Below are 25604 nucleotides of genomic sequence, written 5' to 3'. Positions count from 1 at the left end.
TGGGCAGGAAAGAGAGCCTGGCACAGAAGAGCCAGGCTGCCACAGCTGTAGGCTAAGAGCTCTTCCAGATGACCTATTTATTTAGCATTCATTCTAATTTGCTTGCACAGTGCGTATGTGGAAGTCAGACAATGCCCAGCCTTTATCACCCATTTCTTCTGATTTGTTGGTGAGGAGGTGATACGACAATGAATATTGATCCTGCATTCATCCTGATTTGCTTCTGGGTGTTTATGTGATTTCCCATTAATCATTCATTTAGCTCAGATTTTTAAAAAGTCTTGTTATTTTTAAGTGGACTTGTTGCACTAGAGCGACAGGGCGATTTAACCCACACTTGCAGTTTGTGCTCAAACACCTCCCACAAAAGAGCTGCAGTCTGGAGGCACTCTACGTTTAAAATAGCCAATCACCTGAAAACACTCCTCTCCTCAGGGACCCCAATAATAAGAGAGTGGGTGGGGCGGTCCAAGTGGGGATCGCACTTGGGTTCCCAGAGCATCTGCGGCTGACAACAGCACCCCAGTGCTTTCACCCAGCCGTAAAGCTGTTGCTGAATATGCCGCACACACACTTGCTTCAGTGTCATGCATTGAAGTGTTTCCACTGAAAAATATTCTGTTTGAGGCCATGGCATGAGATTTCCGCCTGTGTGTTTTGATCTATGTTGTTATGTGCCTCCAAGTTGATTATGACTTATGGTGACCCTATGAATCAGTGACCTCCAAGAGCATCTGTCATGAACCACCCTGTTCAAATCTTGTAAGTTCAGGTCTGTGGCTTCCTTCAGGGAATCAATCCATCTCTTGTTTGGCCTTCCTCTTTTTCTACTCCCTTCTGTTTTTCCCAGCATTATTGTCTTTTCTAGTGAATCATGTCTTCTCATTATGTGTCCAAACTATGATAACCTCAGTTTCATCATTTTAGCTTCTAGTGATAGTTCTGGTTTAATTTGTTCTAACACCCAATTATTTATCTTTTTCGCAGTCCATGGTATCCGCAAAGCTCTCCTCCAACAACACATTTCAAATGAGTTGATCTTTCTCTTATCCGCTTTTTTCACTGTCCAACTTTCACATCCATACACGGTTTAACACAAGTGGGCTATCATTTAAGGTTGTGTTGAAGGAAAAACTTTCCAGACCAAAGATTGTGCTCCAAAGGACAGAGGTTTATTGATCAATAACAAAAAAATACCAGTATGCATAATGGCAGAGGGAGTTCTTTCGAACCTCACACTCTGCCAATCAATAGGAATACATTGCTTTTATAGTGATTGCTGAATCATACATACATTGTACCTTATGACCCCTTTGGGCCAATCCCTACCCAAGTATCCTCCCCTGAGGGCAGGTACCTTATGACCACTTTGGGCCAATCCCTACCCAAGTATCCTCCCCTGAGGGCAGGTACCTGGTCCCAGTATCTCAAACTGTTTATGTCCGTTTAGAGAAAGAGGAAGGGCCCTTTGCCCCTGTTTTGACATCTCACAAGGTACAAAACAAGACACCCAAAACATCTAAAGAAGAATTATAGTTCTAAACTTCACTCAATACATTTTCAGCATATGTGGTTTCTCCTAAGAAAACATTCTTACAACAGTTCCTCTTTTCTTTAACACTGAGTTGCCTTGATTGTGGCTCCAGAAACTTGCTAACCACAAACCACAATCTCTTCTGACAAATTGTTTGGAGAACATCCAAACAAATACTTTCCCGTTATATTGAACACTGCAGACAATATATTTTAGCCATAACAGATTAAGCAGAGTAAATATTTTTGGCCTGAAGGAATAAAATCGAAATTCCTCTCACAGTTGCAATGAGCTGGCACGTCCAAATGGCCCTTGGTACTGGCAGGCCCACGTGGGAATTGCCATGCTCCAAATTTGGCACTTTAGCACCAAGTTAGAGATGCAACAAGCAATATTTGGAGAAGGAACAGTACCATTTTTAACAAAAAAAAATTATTTTTTGTAATTTGTACATTCTCCCTTATAGGCTTTGTGCCACTGTGCTTTTTGCCCATCAGAACTACCGAGTTCTGTATGGGTAATCTGCATGGCCTGAGCCTAGAGCAGGTGTGCAGAACCTTTGGCCCTCCAGATGTTGCTGAACTACCATTCCCATAATCCCTGGCCATGCTTGCTAGTTCAGCAACATCTGGAGGGCCAAAGGTTTCCCACTCCTGGCCTGGAGGCTTGTGGGTAGGGTAGCCAGATATGAAAGAGGACAGAGCTCCTGCACCTTTAAAAATTGTGCATCAGAAGGAATTTCAGCAGGTGTAGCTTGTGGCTTGTCATATAAGTGGCACCTGTTGAAAATGATTTCCCTCATTTACACAACTATTGAAGGGGCAGGAGCTCTTTTACATTTGGTCGCCCTGGTTTGGGGGACCAGGTATGCTTCATTAGTATCTCAGAGGCAAAGTCATAACAAAACCATATGGTATCACAATGGGTAGAAAAAAAGGAAGAACTTGATGGGATTTTACTCCTCAGTAAACATGTGTTGGATTGGGCTGCAGTCCTACAATCATTATCATAAAAATATATATCCTCTTTGATATTTAATAATATTTTTAAATTGTCAACTCATAAAAATGCCAAGTTAGTAAAATAATTAAACACCATAAAATTATAAAATAATTTTTGGGGGACCCTAAAAACCTCCACTCTGAATAAAATATTTCCATTTGCATGTAAAGCTGCAGTCCTCTATATGCTGATACTTGGGGGTAAGTTCCAGTGATCTCTGAGAGGCTCTCTTCTGGATAAACATGCATAATATATATGTTCTATTAAATATTGATGCAACCTGGTCCTGTGCATGTTTACTTGGAAGCAAATCCCTCTGAATTCAATGGGCTTCTTTTCAAGTAAGTGTGCAAAGGATCGTATTATTTCTCTGTGTGTGCTTTTTAAAAAAACTGTAGCAGTACAACCCTATAAATGTCTGCTCAGAAGTAAGTGCCATTGAGTTTGCCAGCAATCATTCCCAAGCAAGTGTGTAGAGGATTGTAGCCTAAATGTTCCATTTACTTGTCTTCCTTTAGGAAACAATGCAGGGCAAGCTATTGCAGAGTAAAGAAATTCAGTGCCAAACAGGCAGGCAATCTTCAAATAATCCTTAAATAGGGCTACCTGGTATAGGTTGCCAGGCTCAGGGCCTGAGAATGATTCTGTATTTTTAAGAGAAGAGAAAATTCAGCCAAGTGCAGGTTTTCTTGCAACATTATAATGGGAAAAACCACAAGGTGAAATTCTCCCTTCCCCTTGCACCACTTTTAAAGATACAGAAGACCTCCTGGAGGCTAGGCTGAATGTTCTCCTCTCTTAAAGATACAGAATCATTCTCAGGCCCTGAGCCTGGCAACCCTAACTGGGATGATCCTGATTAACACTGTGTATGCTTACTTTGGAGCAAGCCCTCCTGAATTCAAGGGGGCCTACTTCTGAGTAGAAACAAGCTGGTTTGCAGTCATGTGGCCCGTTCCTCTCCCTGTTTATTCAGGAGTACAAACATGGAACACCCTCTTGGGTAAGTACACGTAGGATGGGGCCCCACAGGCCTGCAATCCCGCGCATGCTTTCATGGAAGTAAAGCCCATTGAACTTAGTGCAGTTTAAGACTTTGACATTGTATGTCCACAACAGTAGTGTAGTGGCAAATTCAGAAGTGCAGGGTCTCTTCATGATAGTGACAGCCGCACCCCTCCCCCCTTTTTTGCTGCTGGTTTGAGAATGAGGCCTTCTTGGTAAGGCCTTCTCTCACAACAACAGACGTCCCTAGGAGCCAATCAGCATGAAAGGGGAGTGTTTTAGCCATTGAGAAGAGTCTTCTCAGTGATTGATTCACCTCCTTTCGTTCTGATTGCCTCCAATCGGTGAGAAAGAACAAGGAAGCATGTTAGAAACCTCTTCTCAGTGGCCAACACTCTCCTTTCATGCTGATTGGCTGGTAGGATGCTGGAGACATAGGGCTCCTGCTCCCTAAAAAGTACAGGGTCTAAATCCCCTGAGATCTTGGACGACCACACCTCTGGTCCACAAGAAAAAGCATCCCTATTCTTAACCCCCCTCTTCGGGGTGGAGCCTGCAAACCGCCGCGTATGCGATGTGATCGGCTTACTCCTTTCCTCCAGAGTAAGCCCAGTAGTTGCAGGAGGGAACGGGGCTCTCTTCGGCGCCTGGCTTCCGATTCCTCCTAGCCGCCCGGCAGGCGCGATTCTCTACCGGCTGCTGCTGTTGCCGCCGCCGCCGCTGCTGCCGCCCCTTTAAGGACGCCTGCTTGCCACTCCGCGCCGTAGATGGGCCAGGCTTGGGAGGCGGGGATTCGCTAGAGCAGCCCCGAGAGCGCTTCACCTGCCGCTCAGACCGGCTGCGAGGAATTAAGAGGGGGAAAACGAGGAGGAGCAGCTGCCGCCGCCGCCGCCGAGGTAGCGGCTGCGAAGAGTTGGCGGCTCTGAGGGACGCGCCGGAAAAGGAAGGGGATCAAAAGGCACCGTCAAGCAGGGTAGAGCAGAGTAGAGCAGAGCAGGGTTTGCAAGCTTGGGGTTGTCCTGCTCGGGCTGAGCCAAGCGGCGGCAGTGGCTGCAGCAGGCGGCGGCGAGGAAAGGAGAGAGACGACCCCGGCTCGGGATCAGCGGAGATGCTGATGGGCTCGGAGATGCTACTTCTCTGGCTCTTTTGCTGCGGGGGCTCGGCGAGGGTAAGTTGGAGCAGCCGCTCCCTTGAGAGGGATGGGTGGGTGCATCGACGGAGGGCGAGACTGTCGCCCGGCAGTGCCAAAGGGTGGGGGGCTCGCGCCTGGTTCCAGGGCTCGGGAGCTCGCCTGCTAGGGAACCCGAGAGTGCCGCTACTCCTGCAATTCCTTGCGCTCGCTTTCCTATCCCCTTCTTGGTTCGTGTCATTATTTGAACGCTTGTAGCTCCCTGGCCAAGATGAATCTCTGCCTGTACGTATGTATATGTCTGTAAATGCGTGTGTATGTGTTGAGGAAGGGGGTCCCCCTTTTTTCCCGTATGCGGCTTTAGCGCCCCCCCTTCTCCAGACGTTTTGTGCAATAGAGATTTCGTGTCTTTCTCTTTTTCCGGGGGGGGGGGAGAAGCTTGTGAAAAATCTGCACTGCACGACGGACCCCCCTCTCCCCGCGCTTAGTTTTCACCTTTTCTTGGAAAGTGTTTGCAACGCCGTTAGCTTGTCTTTCCCTGCTTAGAGACGTTTGGACAGTTTTCTCTCTCTTCTCCACCAGTACCCCCCCCCCGGTTTTTTTCTCAATTCACTGACAACTGGCAGACGGAAATCCTGAGGAGGGAGGATTTTGCAGAGAGGTGGTGGTGGTGATGATGATGGTGAGCTTGATGTTGGCTTTGCTACATACAACGCCGTTCAATGGGCGGAAGTAGCTTCCTCGGTGAGCCAGGACTTGGCTTTAGGCAATCGCGCCGTTAAAGCATCCCAAGTTGGGTTAGGGTGGTGACAGGCAGTCGAGCCAAGCAAGAAAGGACTGTGTGGCTAGAGAGTGGATCGAATATATTCGTACGTTACGGAGGCTTTGGGGAGGGGGAGCTCTGTTGGGAATCTCCCAGAACTTCCGAATGAATCTTGCCCTCGTGTGCCTAGCCCACGTGGCGTGGCTGAAGTCTTTGGGTGTTGCGGTTTGTCAACAGACCCTGTTGAGAGACCAGGTACACTCTGGAGGACCTGGGCAAATCCAGGCTGGTTTAAGGGTGAGGAGAGTTAGCCCTTTTCCTTTGAATTGGGTAGTCCTGTATTTTTCCTTTCTCCTCTTCTCTCCTTCCCACGTTGCTTTTTAAATATCACATGTTAAAGAAAAAATGCATCTTCTAACCTAACAAGCCCATTGCTGGGGTTAAGGGAGATTTTCTAAGGATTCCATAACAATCTTCAAAAAAAAAAGCTGTTAAAATTAAGCGTTCTCTAAAGAAACTTGGTTTAATAGCTTTTATGGGAATAGCAAGGTTACATTTGACTGCATGGTGCCTCTGTGACTTGCTTACATATATTGGGGGCTGCTGCATGTATTTTAAGGGTATTTACCATGCGCTCTATCTTGGACCCTTGTAAAACGATTGGATATTGATGCATAGTGTTGAATCATTTCATGGGGAGAAGGATACTTCCCAGGCACTATGTTTTTTTCCCTGCTTCTTTATTAGTTCTGTATTTCAGTTCCCTAAATTTGAAGATAATTTCAGGACATCTACAATTGCTGCATCACCCCGAGTTTTGAGAGAGAATGTCTTGTTTTTGAGTCAAAATTGATCAGATTGCCCTTCTCCTCACCCTCCTTTCACTGCTGACATTATGGAAGCTTATTATCATTAAGCACAGTTTCAGTTCTGGAGTTTTGACTGACAGTAGCCAGGATCTCCCAGGAAGTTGTCCTGCATAAATCGGTGGGAGAGCCCTGCATCCTTATGTTTCTGCCTGCATAGCAGAAGAACTTTGTGGTAAACTGCACCCCAATAATGGCTCTTGTTTGGACCCCTTTTATTAAGACAAATTGAGCCACTTTATTGGTCAGCCTAGGAAGAGCTAACTTTAGCCTGGGGAGGGGGAGAGACAAGTGTGTCTTAATTCAAAGCTCTCGGGGGCTTTGTAAGGCTGACTGTGCGTGGCCAGCATACTGCAATGGCCCCACTGTTAGAACCATCAAAAGAAGTGGGTGATTGGAAATCCAAAGTCTATTATCTACTGTCAGACTCTGAAATGTTTCTGAATTGCAGATCTTGCCAGGAGACTGCCGGAGTGCACAGCAGAGTTGCTTTCCTGCACTTCCCTTAGATGGTGGCTGGCATTTCTCTCCCAAGCGTGATTTCTTGCAGAGATTACATTGGCTTACTTTTTGCTTAGTAAGCTCCTCTGGAAGCCGGGAGACAGACTCTCCGTTCTCTTCCCCCCTTCTCTCTCCCTCTTGCACACATGCAGTCTAGCTTTTTGTTCGGTTCATCATTATTTAAAATTGAACCGGTTTCTTTTGCCCGCCTATTAAATCATCCAAATATGTTGGGGGTGGTAATGGGGTGGAGTTGACTGCTTTTATAATAAAGCCCCTCTTTTTCTGTAGGGTGTAGGATACTTGGTTTTGTGATCGAGGTACCTGCCTTGAATCTGTTGAGAGGTTCCCTAGAAAAATCTTGCCTAGGAGGGTATGAAAGGACGATTTCCCCTTCCCTCTGCAAACCTTCTTGCTATAGGAATTTGTTTACAAATCACCAGCTAGTGAGCTTTTCAGCTTCTGCCTGCATGTTAGTTGGAGTCAGATCGAGCTCACAGATTTGGAAAGCCAAGGCACAAGGAGAACTGATTCATCCCCAGTCCACTCTTCCAAGGCTTGGGCTGGAACTTAGCCTTTTTTCCTGTGGATATTCACTCCGGTGTGCATCTGGAAGCAAATCTTTCTGTCCCTTAGGGCAGGAAGTTACGCGACAAAAGCTATGACTGTAAAGTTCCAGGTTGGAGTGGCTTGGTGATGCTCATAAATTGCCTTGCTGAATGGGAGGCTGGGGGTATATAGGAATCTGCCTTATACCGAGTCAGGCGATTGGCCCATCTAGCTGAGCATTTTCTACACTGACCAGCAGCGGCTCTGCATGGCTTCAGGCAAGGAGCCTTCCCAGTTTTACCTGGAGATGCTGGGGATTGAACCTGGGACCTTCTGCATGCAAAGCAGATGCTCTGCCACTGAACTAGGGCCCTTGTCCAGGATAAGAGAGACCGTGTGTGTGTGTGTGTGTGTGTGTGTGTGTGCATGTACACACACACGCATGTATATCTTTATATATTCCTATTTCTCTGGGGTGCCTTGTTCACTTCCCTGGAGTTCATGCGTTTCAGCCAGGGATGCTTGCATGTGTATAGGTGCTCCCCCCCCAAACCCCCCCCCCCGCCAGGTGGTGATTGCTCAGCAGTTCTGCATTGATTTACTAAGGGAGGTATAGCTTGGCTGTGTATGCAGACTAATGACATCCTGCTGTAGCTTTAACAGTAACTCTCTGGATGTTGATTGTCCAGTGAATAGGGCAAAGATGGAGATTGCAATAGATGTCTCGAATGGGGAGGCGTGACTGGTATGCGAGACCTCATGGCTTGATTTGTATTGATCCAAGGCATGAGGGTGCTTGTAATCCACCTAGGCGGATCTATTTGCCATGTGCACAATTCAGCACATCTGTTCCCAGCAACCTTGCTTAATAATATTTCCCCCCAAGTTGTCTTCAGCATGGGTTTCAATATGCCACTGTTTCCTGACCAGTGTTTTATTTTTCTCCTCCTGGCTTGAAAGATGTTATCAGTTTGACTTGATGAACACTGGTTCAGTTGCTCAGACTTGCCTGTTTGCAGACACTTGTGCGCTATCTGTGAAACCTGCCCCCCGCCACCTCCCCAAGATTCCCACCCAGAAACAACAACACAATTTATTTATTTATTTATTTATTTATTTATTTAGTTTAATTTATATACCGCCCTAAGCCCGAAGGCTCTCTGGGCGGTGTACAAAAAGATAAAAACAAGCACAATATATAAATACAATAAATCAAGAAACAAAACAAACAACAAAAGAACCAAACAACGTCCAAAATACAGAAATGCTGTTAAAATACACTTTAAATTCATGGCATTCTGTTGCTCTTGTGTTGCACTCTGCAGGCGCACAATGGGGATCTTACAGTCAGGCCCACCTGCAAACCAGGCTTCTCGGAAGATGATTACACAGCACTGGTTTCCCAAAACATCGTGGAAGGCCAGAAGTTACTCAAAGGTAGGAAGTTTTAATGGGAAATGCGGTGGGATAAGTTAATGTACACTTGTCACTGTGAAGAAGAAATAGCTGATGGATGTGAAAAGCAAGATCCCTGAACCCAGATGTCTTCTTGGAAAAATAAATTGACAATTGCAGACTTGTGTATCAGTGAGTGGCTTGGGAACAATACCAAATTCTTCTGTTGCACATTGTGTGGCTCGAGTGAAAGGATTTCAAAGTAGCATTGCATGCTGCCTTTATTCCAATATTTTTTTTACCTGAAACCACTGTTGGGGGAAGTTTCTGCTGTTGGACTTTTGGATAGTGTGTGTGTGCACATCTGCCCAGAACATCCTTGCATTTGAGATGTGAAGATTCTGAAATTATCCTTTGCTTTGCAATGCCTGATAAAGCAGACGTTGTTGTTGAATATGTGGTAAACAAGCCTACAGACATTCTGTTCTCAAATGTGGCATTCATTTTCATTACTGTCCCACTGACAACATGAAAACACAGCCAGTGAGAAACGACCAATTAGTTTTACAGTAATTGCAGCATTATAACTGCTTTTTTTGTATGTGTGTGGCTGGAAACTCTTAAAACAGCTTCATAATCTTAAGGACAACAGCTTATTGTGAGCATTGTTCCTTTTTTCAGTCCTCCTCCCTTCTCTGCCTTTTTAAGTTATTACAATAATTAAACTTTTCTATCTGCCTTCCTGTTTGCACGGCACAGGAAATGTAGCCTCAGTTTAGTCCTGTGAGAATCTTAAAAGCCAAACTGGAACGCTTCTGTGCACCTCACTTCCTAATTGCTAATATACTGTAGATGTTGTGCTGCTGCACCAGTCTGATATGGCGGTGAAAAGGAAGTGAATTGAGTTTGGAGTAAGCCAGAGATGGGAATGTAAGACACTTTTGCAAAGCAGGCCAAGTGAAGCTCGATTTGCAACAGGCTGTTTTTGTTACCTGGATGATCTGCTGTAACAAGGCAGCAAAATGGCACACTGAAACCCAAGAACAGTTGTCTTGAATGGTTTCTTTTTACATTCACCCTTGTATTCTCCATGAAGGTTTCATTCCTCCTGTGTTTCCTGTTCGGAAAGAGGAGAATGGTAATGGGGATACAGTGCTGCATTCAGAGCCAAGGGAAAAACTGCCTTGGTGTGGTAAGATGATTTTTGGTAAATTGCCTCGAGTCTAATCTGAGAAATATAAATAATCTTGTGAGGGACCAGGTCCTATGTGAACCTGAGGAGGTAGCTTAAAATTTCAGGTATATGCAACATTGAGGATCTAGCCAGGAACTTGAAATAGCTAAATATTTTCCAGGTTTTTTTTGCTTTCTGTTGCTTTATTCTTTATGATGCATTCTTCAGCTCATAGAGCTGTCAGGTTGAAATGCAGCAGTTAAATCATTTTTGCAAGATGTCTTCCTCTCCAAAAGACAGTTGCATGTGTTTTGACACTAGTGAGAACTAGTGAGCAGTTTTGATTCACTGTTTTGTCAGTGATGTGCCAATAAGCAGCCGAAGCTTAGTATTCCCTAAAGTGTTGGGGACCATGTGCACTGTCTTGAGCTCCTTGGAGAAAAGGTGAGATATAAATGCAATGAACGAATAAATAAATATCACCCTACTGGGACCGCAGAGAGGAAGGGCATGGGCTGTTGAAGGCTTGTTTTTTCTCTGGCTGGAGGTGAAGTGGTATGGTAAGATGGGCCTTCCTCCAACAATTCAGCAGATGTTGGTTGTCTAATGCACCTGCTGCTGACTGCTTTAGAAAGGTATACGAGTTCTGGTCATCTTTATTGCTTGACCATAATTTGTAGCTGAGTGTGCGCCTTTGCCACTTCAGTGTTATAACCCTTTTATTCAGAGCTTGGAAAAGTTACTTTTTTGAACTACATCTCCCATCAGCCCCAGCCAGCACCATGCTGGCTGGGGCTGATGGGAGTTGTAGTTCAAAAAAGTAACTTTTCCAAGCTCTGCTTTTATTGCAACCTGGGCTTTCGATCAGTTTTGTGCCTTTCCTTAGTTTAGAAGTCCATTTTAACTGGTTCCCCTCACTGGTCTTGAAATTAATGAACACAGTTTTAGCTGTTTTGAATATAACTGACTTGATCCAAACGTTCCAGAGGTGACTTTTATTCTTGGTTGTAGTACCAAGCAGAGCAAAGCTTTTCCATTGGCTTGGTGGCTATTTTAGTGGCCCACTTGCCTGGACGTGTTTATGTTGCTCATTGGTTCATTGACAACTTGAAAGGGAGGGGGCAAATAATGCTTGAACCTGTCTTTTTAAACTGAGGCTGCAGTTATAACCACGTCTACTCAGATGTCTGATTGAATTCAAACTGTCATATTCCCAGATAAGTGAGATTAGGAGTCAGCCTTAGACTATTAGCCAGTCTAGGCCAGGGACGGGGATTCTGTAACCCATCAGAACTTGCAGAGCTTGGAAAAGTTACTTTTTTGAACTACAACTCCCATCAGCCCAATCCAGTGGCCATGCTGGCTGGGGCTGATGGGAGTTGTAGTTCAAAAAAGTAACTCTTCCAAGCTCTGAGAAGTAGTTGGATTCCATCTCCATCAGCTCCAGCCAGCACGGACAATGATGCTGGGAGTTCTAGATCATACATTTGGAGGGCTACAGGTTCCCCATCCCTGATCTAGGCCCCTCTCAGATGGGAGGTTTTTAAATGGATATACTGGAGAATAAATTTGTCTTCTGCATCCAAACCACGTGCTACTCCATTGAGCTAACTCTTCCAAATAATAAATGCTTCTTGCTCTATTCGCATGAAGGTGGGTATTCCTTGCTGCAGGTTGCCAGGCAAGTGGCATTGTTTCTTCCTGATCCAATGGGATAATCTTTGCTTGTATGCGTTTGCTTCTCAATTGCTTCTTCCCCTTGTTTAACTATCTTGTTCTGATCGACAGCGTTTTTCCTAATGTTTATCTTGCTGCTTCATCTTTTCAGACAATGTAACTGGCCCACTCTTTTGGAAGAGGGGATTCATGACAATTGGGTGTTTGATGCATTGTGTTGTGCCCTAGCTAGCTGGACAATAGGGGCGGAACAGAAGGTCTGGTGAAGAGAGTTCAAAGGCAGTGCCAGCTGAGGCTGCAGAGAAGCTGCTGTGTATAATTATAACATCAGCTGATTGTGATCTTTAAATAAATAGAAAATTGTATCACAATAAGCCATTTAAGCAATTTCTCTGAATGAGCAATTTCCACCAATGATTGTTTCTCCAGTTCATGTCAAAATGCTCTTGGGCTGATGTTGGGAGTAGAGGATCTGTTTCTGGAGAGGTATCCATGTTAGCCTGTTGCTGCAAAAGCAACAGAATTTTGGTATCCTAAGCTTCATTGACTAGAGTCTGCTTCAGGGGTGGAGATGTTGCTGACCTGTAACTCTCTTCATCCCTGGCCATTGACTGTGCTTGTTGGTGCTGATGGGAGTTGTAGTTCAGCAGCATCTGGAGTGCTGAAGGTCTCCTGTTCTATTTCATCAGATGCACAGGAGCTTGTCCACATATCTATTTTCTTATTGGGCAGGACTTCACCTTCAAGTAGATTGCATGCTCATTGTTTTTGTCCGTGGGATGCTCCAGGGGGGTATGTTGAGTATGCTCAGGTTCCATTAAAATCAGTGAAAATTTGTGGTGAGTTCTCTCTGAATTAATATCAAGAGATGTGGTTTCTGGGAAGACTTGTAAAGTGGCTTTTTTGGAGGGCAGGGGGAGGTTGGCTATGATAGTTTTTAAAAAACAAAAATCTTTACAAAAATCTTCCTGCTGGCATCCAAAGCAATAAAGCAAAAATAAAGCCATTGTTGTAATATGCTAATCAAACAAAAATCTAGCTGCTTTTTTTTTAAAAAAAATAGAAAACTGCCTTTAACCTCATGCCTAAGCAAAAACAAGGGGAGGGTGTTTGCTGGGCTTCCATCAGGATGCTTTTTCATCACTGTTGTGTTACTGCTCCAAGTCTCCTGCATCCTGATGTCAAAGAAGGGGTTGTATTTCTCTGTTTAAAGGTATAGTGGTCCAGTATGAGCACAGGTATGTTATGCTCCTAGACTCCAACAACTGGGTGAAGCATCCTATGGGCTGTTTTAGAAAAGGCCCTGCCTAGTCGTGCTGGGTAATTCATAAGCTGGTAACCCCACATTGTGAAATACCATTTCTGATAGCAAACTGGGGTTGTGAAGGTCACTAGGGTTGTAGCCAAATCAGGGCCACTGAGAAGGTATCGGCATGCTTGTTGGAACTGTGAGATTTGTAGAAATATGCAACATCTTTAAAATCTGAAACAAGCCACCACCTAAGGCAGGTGTGGGGAACCTTTGGCCCTCCAGCCATTGTTGAACTACAACTCCCACAATCCCTGGCCATGAACCATTCTTGCTGGGGCTGATGGGAGTTGCCCCTCCAGATGTGGCTGAACTACAAAGGTTCCCCACACCTGACCTAAAGAGACAATAAAACCCACACCAAACAGTCTAAAGAGGGCTGAGCTTGCTCAGCTGACAGGGAATATAGTCGAGTAATTGGAAGAGAAAAGCAGGTTGAGGGAGCAGAAGACTGGACTGCTGTCCTTGCTGAGAATAATTTGCTGGAGCCCTGAACAGGAGCATTTTTTTTAGGAGGGAGAATACACAGCAATATTTTGTTGCAGGTCCTGCTTGTATTGAATATGGAGGACCACAAAATATGCAACAAAAATATGTTTCTGTACGTGCAAAGAAAAAAGATGAGAAAAAATGCAAGAAGTGTGATGTATCTGAGCATCATCTGATAAATGATGCAATAGATGAAGATGGGCACAATCCAGATGAAAGATACCCAGGCAAGTCCCCTGAAAATTAATGTGAGCTGTGGAAGAGCCAACTCCTTTACACTGAGTGGCCAAATAAAAATAAAATGAGCAAGTTGCTAAGTAATTTAATATATGGCCAACTTTAACCGTTGGAAACTTCTCAGAAGTGAGAGTCCAGCTTTTCTTGGTCCATGGAGACACTTAAAGCAGTGTGATATGCGGGCTGTGCTTGTTCCCTTTAGGATGAATTCTTGCACTTAGTAAAAATCCTGCTGGTGATGTTTGAGGCTTTCGGCTACAAACGTACCACTTGGATCTGATGGGTTTGGGATCTGTACTTTTTTGGCTTTACCTTCCAAATGGCTCCGTTGCTGGCTGAAGCTTAAAGTGATGCTGAAATGTCACCAAAGGCAGCCAGTGATGAGCTCCATTGAAATCAATGGTATCTCCTTGCCAGCTACTTCCATTAATTTTGGAAGGTCTTGACCTTGGAGAGCTCTGGCTGGACTATCCTTGTTCACTTACAAAATTTATTCTGCCCGTAACTATGGGAAATGAGTAGCGATTTTATCAATGGAACTACAAGTGGCTTTAAAAAAGTGATTATTTTGTTTGCCAAGAGCTAAAAAATCTATTTTGTTCCTTTTGGAATTCGTATACTAAAATGCATGTTGCTGTTTATCATTGTGAAACAAATATCTAATTAATTTGTATAATGTCTTGGATAAATCTGTTGCTTTAGAAATATCCCCACCACCACACACCTATTCTCTTCCTTGCTTGAACGTGCCATCTGAAATAGTTCTTTTAATTTTATTTCCTGACATTCTGTATAACACGTTTTCCTCTTCTCTTCCCTTCCCATTTGTGTGACATGTAAGTGCTCCCCCTTCAAATGGCAGCTGGTGGCCCCATGTCAGTGGGGCAGTGGAATCCACTCTGGAGTTTATTCCAAAAGTTTGATGCCACTGACCCTTCCTCTGTTTTTCGTGTATAGCTCCAATGTGAAGATCAGAAGCTTTTATTTCAGTTTTCAACTAAACTGTGGTTTGTATCTGTTCAGACAAATGGTGGTTAGTTTTGACTATGGTTGAGGGAAGCAAGCTAGGTTGAGAAACCATGGTTTGAAGTTCTTGTTTGCCTCAACCTTATTCAAGACTAGCCACATTTTGGGGGGTTTCTAAAGTCAAATGACTAGTCACTCTTGAAAACAATATGGCAAGTGTGATTCAATATGGCAGTGATGATGTTCTTGGGCAATAATATTCCAAGTCTCCAAACAGGGTTTACATGATCCTTGTCTATGCATGATGCTGAACGTCATAATGCATATAAATATATGACTCAAAAGGCATATATGGGCTTTTCAAATATCATGCTTACTTGTTGTCACTGACTTGGAAGTTTCGTGCTGCGTCTTAACAAAGCTTTCAAAACATCCTTGAAATGCCTCCATCCCTCTGGTGGCATGTTAAACTGAAAGTTTAATACCAGAAATGTGACTGTAAGCATTTTTGTGTGGGAAGAGATCAGAGCTCCGTGGTAGTGCATCTGTCTTACGTGCAGTAGGTCCCAGATCCAATCCTTGGCATCTCCAGGGTCAGGCAGCAGGTGATAATGGCCTGTGGCCATAAGAATGCTGTTGGTGGTCAGAGGGAGGCCAACAGTCTTGAGCAATTAGAAGGCAGGTTCCTGTATTTCCAAGCAGATGTGGTGCTGAGTTTGCAAAGAAAAGGACAAGGACTCTAGTGTTTTAAGAATGAGTTTGAAGCCACCCTTTCAAGACAAAATTAGGACAGATGCCTCGGCTGCTAAAAAATATTGACTGGTGTTGAAGTGATATTTGCCATGGGAATCAGTGTGATTTTTGGCCACTTTCCGGCCCTTCTTGTGGGTGCATAAGAATATAAGATATGCTGGATCAGCCAAAAGATTAGCTAGCCCAGCGCCCTGTTCTTTCAGTGGCCAGCCAGATGAAAGCAGGATATGAGCACAACAGCGTTCTTCCTCAACTGCAGTTCCCAGCATCTGATGTTCAGAGGAGTACTGCCCTGGACAATGGAGACATTGTGGCTAGTAGCCTTTGATAGCCTTATTTATTTATTTAAATTTATTGCACTTGTATACCGCCCCATAGCCGAAGCTCTGGGTGGTTTACAGCAATCAAAAACATTAAAACAAATATACAATTTAAAACACATATTTTAAAAACAATTTAAAACACAATTTTAAAATGTAAAACAATATAAAAAATTCTCCATTAATTTGTCTAATCCTCTTTTAAAGCCATTCAATTTGATGGCTGTCACTACCTTGGCTACCCTCGGCTCCTACTGGGAGGAAGGGTGGGAAATAAATAAATAAATACTTACCTACCGGCCACATCACTTAGTGGAACTCGCTGCAGGAATTCTGCTGGCCTCATAGATGAGAAGAAGCAGAAATAGAAGAAATTGCTGCTTGATAGAGCAGGTTATTTGCCTGTGAATTTAATGATCTAGCTTATTTGGAAAACTTTGGTCCTGTGGGGACTGCAGTGACTGCATCACCTCTGATATTTATCTGGGGCTTGAGATAGTGGGATAGTTCAATGGAAGGAAGATGGCTCCGTTGGCTCTTGAGTGGCTAAACTTACAGCCCTCCAGCTGTTGCTAGACATCAGCCCCGGGTAGTGTGGACAATGGTCCTGGTTGATGCGACTTGTGGCCCTCCAGATTTTGCTGGACTACACGTTAGTCACTCTGGCTTTAGATCCCCAAGGAAAGAACCAGAATAAAGCAATATAACTACACTAGGTACTTGAGCCATTGGTTCCCATTGCTGCCATCCACACAGCAAGGAGGAAAGCACAGTTATCTGATCAGCTGCGCTGTTTGTAACATGAGGATGATACTGCCCCTTGGCCCAATAACAACATACACAAACTCGGAACTGGTGTCAGAACATATGCAAAAAACAGAGTGGTCTACTATCAACTGCTCCATGGAAAGGATTTCAGAGGCAGGCAGGTGAAGACTGCCTGAGGGCCGCCTCCTGCTATCTCCTCCCCACCCATTACCACAGAGTGATCAACCATCATGCGGGAAGGATCCTGATGTGTTTTTGATATGTTAGTATTTTCATTGTATTTTTAAAATACGTCGCTGAATATTATTTGTAAGCCACTTTGTTGTTGTTGTTATGTGCCTCCAAGTCGATTATGACTTATGGCGACCCTATGAATCAGTGACCTCCAAGAGCATCTGTCATGAACCACCCTGTTCAGATGTTGTAAGTTCAGGTCTGTGGCTTCCTTTATGGAATCAATCCATCTCTTGTTTGGTCTTCTTTTTTGACTCTCTTTTGTTTTTCCCAGCATTATTGTCTTGTCTAATCAATCATATCTTCTCATTATGTGTCCAAAGTATGATAACCTCAGTTTCATCATTTTAGCTTCTAATGACAGTTGTGGTTTAATTTGTTCTAACACCCAATTATTTGTCTTTTTCGCAGTCCATGGTATGCGCAAACCTCTCCTCCAGCACCACATTTCAAATGAGTTTATTTTTCACTTACCCACTTTTTCCACTGTCCAACTTTCACATCCATACATAGAGATCGGGAATACCATGGTCTGAATGACCCTGACTTTAGTGTTCAGTGCTATATCTTTGTTTTTGGTAAGATTTATATCCCGAAAGGTGGGATATAAATAATTGTAATAAACAAACAAAATAAATTTGTATGAAAACAGTTTGCAGTTGACTTGACAATTGATTGTCTTCTAGAAATGAGATCTGAATCACATTCAGAGGGAAATTGGAAATGGCCTTTATTGACTCAGGTCACTGGTCCATCTAGTCCACCCTTTCCCAACTAGTGAGCCACCAGATGTTGTTGGACCACAACTCCCATCAGCCTCAGCCAGCATTGCCAATGGTCAGGAAAGATGGGAACTGTGGTCCAACAACATGTGGTGGCTCACTGGTTGGGAAAGGCTTATCTAGTCAGTATTGTTGATGGTGATTGGCAGGGACTCCAACTTTTCAGGCAGGATTCCCTCCCAGCCCTTCCTGGCACCTTCTGCATATGAGGTGGATACTCTTCCACTGAGCTAGGGCCATTCCTATGGTAACAGCAAAGGGGAACTTCTGATCTTATTGAAATAAAACAGATGTGACTCATTGTTCTGAAGTTCTCCTTTTTTTTTAGTGATTGAATTAGTGTGTTGGAATTTAATCAGCATTCCAGCACTTCAGCTGTGTCATACTTGAGGTCCCCAGACTGGCATGGCTCCTCCTTTGGGTTTTTTTTTAAATCCCACATGCTTCCAGCATGCTTCCTGGTTGGAATCCAGTTAAACAGATAATTACTACTTTGCAATTGAGTTATTCCAATGGAAATGGCTTAGCCTTAATTTGACAACAAAAGCTTTCACAGAGTCATTGTTATAAGTACGCCATAAGCTATTAACTAGTACTTTGTGGTTCATCTTCTTTGCCTGACTCAGCTTTCTAACATCCTCCAAAACATTGAGAATCCAGCGGGCACCCATTTGTTACACAGTAATTAACTTGTTTATGATAAATGGATGGGAGAAATGTCGTGGCATTTTGCTTTATGTCTCAATAAAATAAAAACAGCGTTTGCATTCTCCCAAATTTCATGCTAATTAGGCTTAAAATAGTTTTCCCCAATAGGGTAGCAAATCCGCCAGGTTGTACACCACTGCACGGACTACAGTTTAATGTGGACATATTGAGCTGAGCTGATTTTCAGAACTGGTGGCGGTCTTTCGACGTGCTGTGTTGCAACTTTTGCCATGTGTGGTTTTTATTATTACTAGGAGTTATTTGTTGGTTCCCTCAGTATATTTCTTTCTTTTTTTTTTGTTTAGTAGGATATTAAAGTTGTGCTTATGGTCACGTGCATTGGTTCTACTATTTTCCTTTGGTTAAGATTGAAGAGACGTGTGTGTGTGTGTGTATATGGGGGGTGGCGGCAGGGAGAATTTCTGCATTGTAACAGGACAATTACTGCATGGGTGTATCTCTCCCTCTGCTTTGTTTAATTATTAACGTTAACTTAAACTGGTGAGAACAGCTTGCTGCAGACTGGGGTGGGCGCTGAGAAGTGATGCGAAAGGGAAACCGCTAGGGAGGAGGGCTTGTATGAAAGTGTACAGTAATATTGGTGATGCAGGGAAAATGTTAAGGTCTGGAACATGGAATAGTTGGGTGGGGATCTCATAGTGGGATTTCCATTTAAATTTGTCAAAATTCAGCAGTGGAAAGAACAACTGGGATGTCTTTTTCTGGAAACACATTTTTGTTTCTATTCTTATTCCGAACTGGGGTGTCATAGTTCAGGCGGGCTCATGTATTTAGACTGAAGCACTGTGTTATTGATGCTTGTTCCTGTTTGTGTCTTAGGTTTGTACCCCGATCACATATCTGTAATTCCTGAACACCTGCCTTTCGTGCATTAAATAACATGATTAGCAGCTGTCACTTGTGGTTCTCTCAAGAGCAGGGAGAAGGGAGGTTGAGCAATTGAAAGGAGAGGTGGTATTTAATTATACTGTCTCATTGTGTTTGCTAGCACCTGTTTTTGTGTTAACTGTTTAAAAGCCTTGGTGGCTCTTTTTCTCTCTCCTCACTTTCTCCTACTCCTTGGAGCTTTAGGAAAGTCACTCTGCCAGGTTCACTAGCTTGCTATCGGTTAGTGTTTTCTAGCCTTAAAACAGAGATGGGAAGTGGTTTCAGCCTGAGGGCCACACTCCCTCATAGAGAACTTTCTGCTGGCCGCATGTCAGCAGTGGGTGGGGCATCAGAAGTGACTCTCGGCTTTGTAACCTAACGTATACTGCATACTAGCCATGCAAAGGTCAGAGGTTTGTATATGCTTCTATCTCCCAACTTTCATCCAGTGAAGGTCACTGGGTGATCATTGGCATGTCTGTCTTGTATCCCAGCTTGCCACACCAGATCAATCCAAGCACACTCCCTTGAGCTCCCTGAAGGAATAGAAATGTCATATATTATACTTAACATTTTAGTGCCCCTGAGTCTGCAATCTTGTGGTGGCTGACGGTGTGCATCCTGTGCTGTGTTGTTGCAGGAATGGCAGCCAGTAAAGGCTAGTCTTTGTACATTATACTTCAGCCTCTTAAATGGACTCGTTACAGGAAGCCAGATTTTGGCTGAACGTCAGGAAAAGCTTACTAAGTGTTACAGCAACATGCCAATGGAACCAATTACCTAAGGAGGAGGTGGGCTGTCCAGCACTGGAGGCATTCAAGAGGCAGCTGGGCAGTCACCTGTTCGGTATGCTTTAACATGGATTCCTGCATTGAGCAGGGGGTTGGACTCGATGGCTTTATAGACCCCTTCCAACTCTGTTATTCTGTGGTTCTAAATAAGTCCAGGAGGGGGGGGAACCCTATTTACTAGCCCGCCAGTGTTTGGCTCTCTATGCCACTCATGTGGGGCCTAAGGGGAGAGAAACAATCTTTAAAAGCCGTACTGCCTAGAGATAGCTGTAGATGCTACCAGTGGCCTGTCCATTCATAGGAGCCTGTAAATCTATGTTGCACTTCAGATAGTCAAAGCAAATAGCATTAGTGGCCTGGAAGCATACTTTACTTTTTAATTTATTGATAAATCATTTATCCTGGTTTTGTAGGAAACAGAAGGCAGTGCCCAACATTCTCCTGACTAGGCTGAGCCCTACTTAGTTTCAGCAAGGGTGCTGAATAAGGTATCTCCTGAGCTATTGAACAATGATTATTTTTTACCCAAGTGCTTGCTGCAGCCAAATTCATAAAAGCTGGATTTTTTTGTCAAAGTCCTTTGACAAAGGCAGAGGTGGCCAATGTGGTGCCCTCCAGATGTTGGCCTCCCATCAGCCCCAACCATCATAGCCAGTGACCAGGGATGATGGGAGCTACAATGAAGTGTTCTCCAACCATGGGTCCCCAGGTCTCATTGGACTAACATTCCCATCACCCCCAGCCAGTTTAGCCTGTGGTTGGGGAATAATGGGACTTGTAGTCCAACTGCTCCTGGAAATCCACGGCTGAAGAATGATATTGTAGTCTACAACATAAGGTGACTTCCTATGTTTCTATCTTACCCTTGTTCTAGGATTACTGTTTACATGACTCTGAAAACTGTGCATAGCTCTCCAAGCTATTCTAATGTCCACCGAATAATGAATTGCATTTGGTGGTTTTTTTTTAAAAAAAGCTCAGTCTCAATTAAACACTGTCCCTTCGGTGGTGCCCTTCTTGTGATGTTTGCAACCCTGTGACCCATCCAGGCAAACTGGAACTCTGCTCTGAAGATCTTTGGCCTTGAAATTTTAGCTTAATTAGCAAATGCCAAGGCACAGTTTGCAAGGGAGGGAATGAGGGGGGAATGCAAATAAATTGCTCAGTTTTGGGAGTGTGAGATGTGCAGTGCTTGCCTTCTGATTAGAACGCACACTGCTTTGCATTTGGAAATCTCACAGCTGTATATTTTCTGCATGCTGCAGAAATGCAGCTACTGGATCCCATGCACAAGACCCACACAACATCTTGAGTTACCAAACTGTATGCAGGCACATATGGTATTCCTCCAGCAATTTTGATTTTGATGCTTATCTGGGTTTTGTTGCCTAAATGGGAGACGTTAAAAGCACACCATGTGGTTGGAGGAGGCTGCATGAGTGGTGTATACACAGTATGCCGTTATGCCCTGTATTCTGTTTATTCTGGTATTGGGCCACCCCCATTGATGCACGTGCAGGATATACATTAACTTCTCAGTAGTTAAGGCTTCCTGGATATTTTTCTGGTGCAGCTTTAATTAATCATATGTACTGCCTCTCTGGATGTCCTGCCCCCCTCCTCACATCTGATGTGGATTTTTTTAAAGACATTTGCATCCCTTGTGTCATGCTAGAGTTCAGCAGGGTTGTTTTTTGAAGGGATAAGTGTGCATGTCGGGTTTAGCTCCTGCTGGGGTTTTGTGGGATGGCAGGTTCTGTTGAGTGAAGCCCTGGGGAATGAGGGAAAGCGGTTGGATGGGATCTAGTCAGCCGTGAACCCGCCCCTGTGGGTAGTAGCATTCAGTGTAACTAGACACATGGGGGGGGGTCTCTAGGAAAACGGCTTAAATAGAACCTAGTCAGTGGGGACCACCCCAGTGTAGTAGGGTTCAGTGTAGCTGCAGATATCATAAGAATGCAAGAAGAGCTCTGCTGGATCTGGCCAATGGCCCATCTAGTCTGGCAAACTGTTCTCACAGTGGCCAACCAGATTCCCATGGGAAGCCCGTAAGCAGGACCTGAGTACGAGAGCACTCTCTCCTCCCACAGTTTGCGGCAACTAGTATTCAAAAGCATGCTGACAACAGAAGATTTATGTAACTTTACAGTTGACAATGAGGACATTGAACTTGTCAAGGACTATCAGTACCTCGGCACAGTCATTAACCAAAATGGAGACAATAGTCAAGAAATCAGAAGAAGGCTGGGAATGGGGAAGGCAGGTATGAGAGAACTAGGAAAGGTCATCAAATGCAAAGATGTATCACTGAACACTACAGTCAGGATCATCCAGAGCATGATATTCCCCATCTCTATGTATGGATGTGAAAGTTGGACAGTGAAAAAAGTGGATAAGAGAAAGATCAACTCTTTTGAAATGTGGTGTTGGAGGAGAGCTTTGCAGATACCATGGACTGCAAAAAAGACAAATAATTGGGTGTTAGAACAAATTAAACCAGAACTATCACTAGAAGCTAAAATGATGAAACTGAGGTTATCATACTTTGGACACATCATGAGAAGACCTGATTCATTAGAAAAGATGATAATGCTGGGAAAAACAGGAGGGAGTAGAAAAAGAGGAAGGCCAAACAAGAGAAGGACTGATTCCACAAAAGAAGCCACAGACCTGAACTTAGAAGATCTGAACAGGGTGGCTCACGACAGATGCTCTTGGAGGCCGCTGATTGATAGGGTCGCCGTAAGTCGCAATCGACTTGGAGGCACATAACAACAACAACTCCAGCAGTGCAGCAAGAACATAAGTCATCAGGGTTAGTCATCTTGGAGGGCCAACTCCCCAGCTTATAATCATGCTTGCTCAATACAGCAGAATCCACAGAATGCACACTGCAGAACAATGAATGCAACCATTGGGTCAAAACAACATATCTGAAATGTAGGATTTGAGAACCTTGACCAAAGTATGTTCAGTGCTTTTCTTTTCTTGTTGCAAATGAATGGGGGAGCCGAAGAGGGATGAGCACAAACTATGGTACTAATTCTGGGTCCTGGAAGATGTTCAAGTCCATGTGGTCAAAGTGAACAGCACTAGCGAAGTTTCCATGCTGCTGGATTTACCCTGTTTTTATGTCTTCTCCCTCCATTGGTGGCCATTTTTTAAAAAATTACTCACCTGGCTCTTTGCCTAAAATAGAGAGCCAGAGCCATCAGCATGCATGATGCTTCAGAGAACAAGAGGATAGGTCCCTGCCCTGAGGTGCTTGCAGCCTAACATCTGATGAGTGAAGAGGAATTGGTGAGGGAGTGGAGGGAAGGCTAAATGGGTGTGTTGTACAGGAGTGATGTTCCCTATGTTGTAGATTGACGCTCATACATTTCCCAACTGATCATCTGCTTTTTGTAAAGAGCATTGCATGAGACAGAGGCATCCCTTGCCCTCGAAGCATGCACAACTTTCCCAAGCTTTCTGGATGGCAATAAGCTGGACCGTTTTACTGTAAAAAGGATAATGGTGGATAAGGCTACGTTCACCTCCACTGTTGGAGGCAGTATGCTTCTGAATACTGGAAACTGCAGAAGGGAGAGGGCTGTTGCACTCGGGTCCTGCTTGTGGGATTCCCATAACGGGCAACTGGTTGGCCCCTCTGAAAACATGATGCTGGACTAGATGGGCCACTGGTCTGATCCAGCAGGCTCTTCCTACGTTCTTAAATGGCAGTGCTAAGCAGCCAGGTTGTTTAACAACAATAAAACCCTCAAGATAATGTCTGCTACTGCAAAGGAAGAGCAGTTTCCGTGAGTGAGGATGCACATACACACATTATTAATTACCCACCCTTCTGCCTGAGATCCCAGGGCAGGTTACAATAGCTTAAAATACATCATTAAAAACAATTAAATTGTACATATGAAGCACCTGACTTCCCCCCCAAAGAATCCACCAAATCCTAGTTTGTTGAGGGCTCTGGGAATTGTAGCTCTGTGGAGGGTAAACTGTAGCTCTCATGATTCTGTGGATGAAGCCATGTGTTTTAAATGCATGGTATGTGTATAGCATGAGTAAGGGTTTGGTAATCTGGCTGTGAGCATGCACCAACAGTGTGGCTTCACCAGCCTGTTCTGACAAATGCTGACCATGCATGCATAAGAGCAGGGCATCCACTTGGAAAATCCCTCATTAATTAAGAATAGACTGAGTTTAAATTGTGAGCTCTGAACATGAACAATGAATGCAGTTGAGCTACGAGTGTCTAGAGATTTTGCTCCATTAATTTATGTCATACATTTTTTCATTGCAGCATACTGTGACCTGGCTTGGCTTCTGTTTTGCTTTTCCTTAAATTTGTTCTGAATTCCTGGAAGATAAGGCCAGCTTTGGCTACTAGACACGATAACTGTGTAACTTGACTGTCAGAGGGAGTTTGCCTCTCGATGCCAGTTGCTGGAAACCACAGGAGGGGAGAGTGCTATTGTGCTCAGGTCCTGCTTGCGGGCTTCCCTTGAGGGCATCTGGTTGACCTCTGTGAGAATGGGATGTTGGATTAGATTAGCCTTTCCCAACCAGTGGGGCTCCATATGACTCCCATCAGCCTCAGCCAGCATTGCAAATGATCAGGAAAGATGGGAGTTGTGGTGCAACAACATCTGGAGCCACACTGGTTGGGAAAGGCTGGATTAGATGGACCTTTAGCCTGATCCAGCAGGGTGTTGTTGTTGTTATTACCAATACTTAACAAAACAACTATAACAGTGAGGTACAAAAAACAGGAAATAAAAAATATCTTGACTGCATATTGAGAATCAACAAAATATATCAAATTACAATTTTTCTGCCCCTAGATACAAAGAAAAATGGTATAATACATGCTGGACTAGATGGGCCTTTAGCCTGATGCAGAAGGACTCTTCTTATGTTCTTAATTCTGTATTTTTTGTTTGTTTCCTTAGGAGCCTTTCACTATCGGCTGCATCTCAGTTCAACAATAATTGATAAGGGCTGAAGCTCAAGCATTCTGTAAACCAAGCAATGCTTAACATTTAAAAGACTTTGCTTCTTAACTGAGTCCCTTGACCGGAACCTTCTCTTCTGAGGCGCTCAGATTAATTACTTTTTATCAGAGGCTATTTTAGAGATCTGTCTGTTGCTGAAAAGAAATTGCAAACATGTTGCTGTTAAAGCTATTTACAAATCTGTGATTGTTCCTTCCCCCTCCTTTTGCATTAAGATCAGATTTTAAATTTGTTAAATAGGATGCATAGGACTGAAGCTGTGTTCTTAAATAATGCAGAAGCTTGTCTTAGCTGGGGCTTTGCGGCCTAGTTCTCACTAGTGATGGATGGATCCATAAACTTTGGTTTCTCTTACTTTTTCATTTTTTCCAATCTTAAGTTCAGCTTGCAACATCATTTCGCAATTTAAAAAAAGTTCTCACAAAAACTTGAGTGCATTTCTCCTAATATACACATTTTATATGCAATTTTGCCTAATGTATACTTTTTTTTGCAATACGCTTTCCCTAATAATGCATTTTTATGTTTTTTGGTTGGGGAACTGAACCACAAAATTCAGAGAAATGTGAATTTTGAAGGGCAAGTGCATTTTTCAGGAAATGCAAATCAGGTAGGTTCTTACTCACAGACAAACTGCAGTGAATTTCTCCCCATTTCAAGTTGTGGGACCCATTAGTCTGGGCTGTACTGCTCCAGAGTGTAGTGGTGAAGACTCTCAAACTGAATGCTGCTTTGCATGAAAATAAATA

At 43.8% G+C, this 25604-nt stretch overlaps 1 protein-coding gene across 2 annotated transcripts in view; it reads left to right on the top strand.

Moving 5' to 3' along the window:
• Positions 1-4022: 4022 nt before the first annotated feature.
• Positions 4023-25604, top strand: part of CDH4 (cadherin 4) — a 1183781-nt gene continuing 1162199 nt past the window's right edge. For both annotated transcript variants that reach the window (XM_061631103.1, XM_061631102.1), the window contains exons 1-2: positions 4023-4709; positions 8675-8786. In XM_061631103.1, coding sequence (XP_061487087.1) covers positions 4650-4709; positions 8675-8786 — 172 coding nt within the window. In that variant the 5' untranslated portion in view covers positions 4023-4649. The remainder of the gene's footprint in view (positions 4710-8674; positions 8787-25604) is intronic.

Source organism: Rhineura floridana, chromosome 6 (assembly GCF_030035675.1).
Source record: "Rhineura floridana isolate rRhiFlo1 chromosome 6, rRhiFlo1.hap2, whole genome shotgun sequence".
Classification (NCBI taxonomy): domain Eukaryota; kingdom Metazoa; phylum Chordata; class Lepidosauria; order Squamata; family Rhineuridae; genus Rhineura; species Rhineura floridana.
This window is presented reverse-complemented; position numbering and strand designations above follow the sequence as displayed.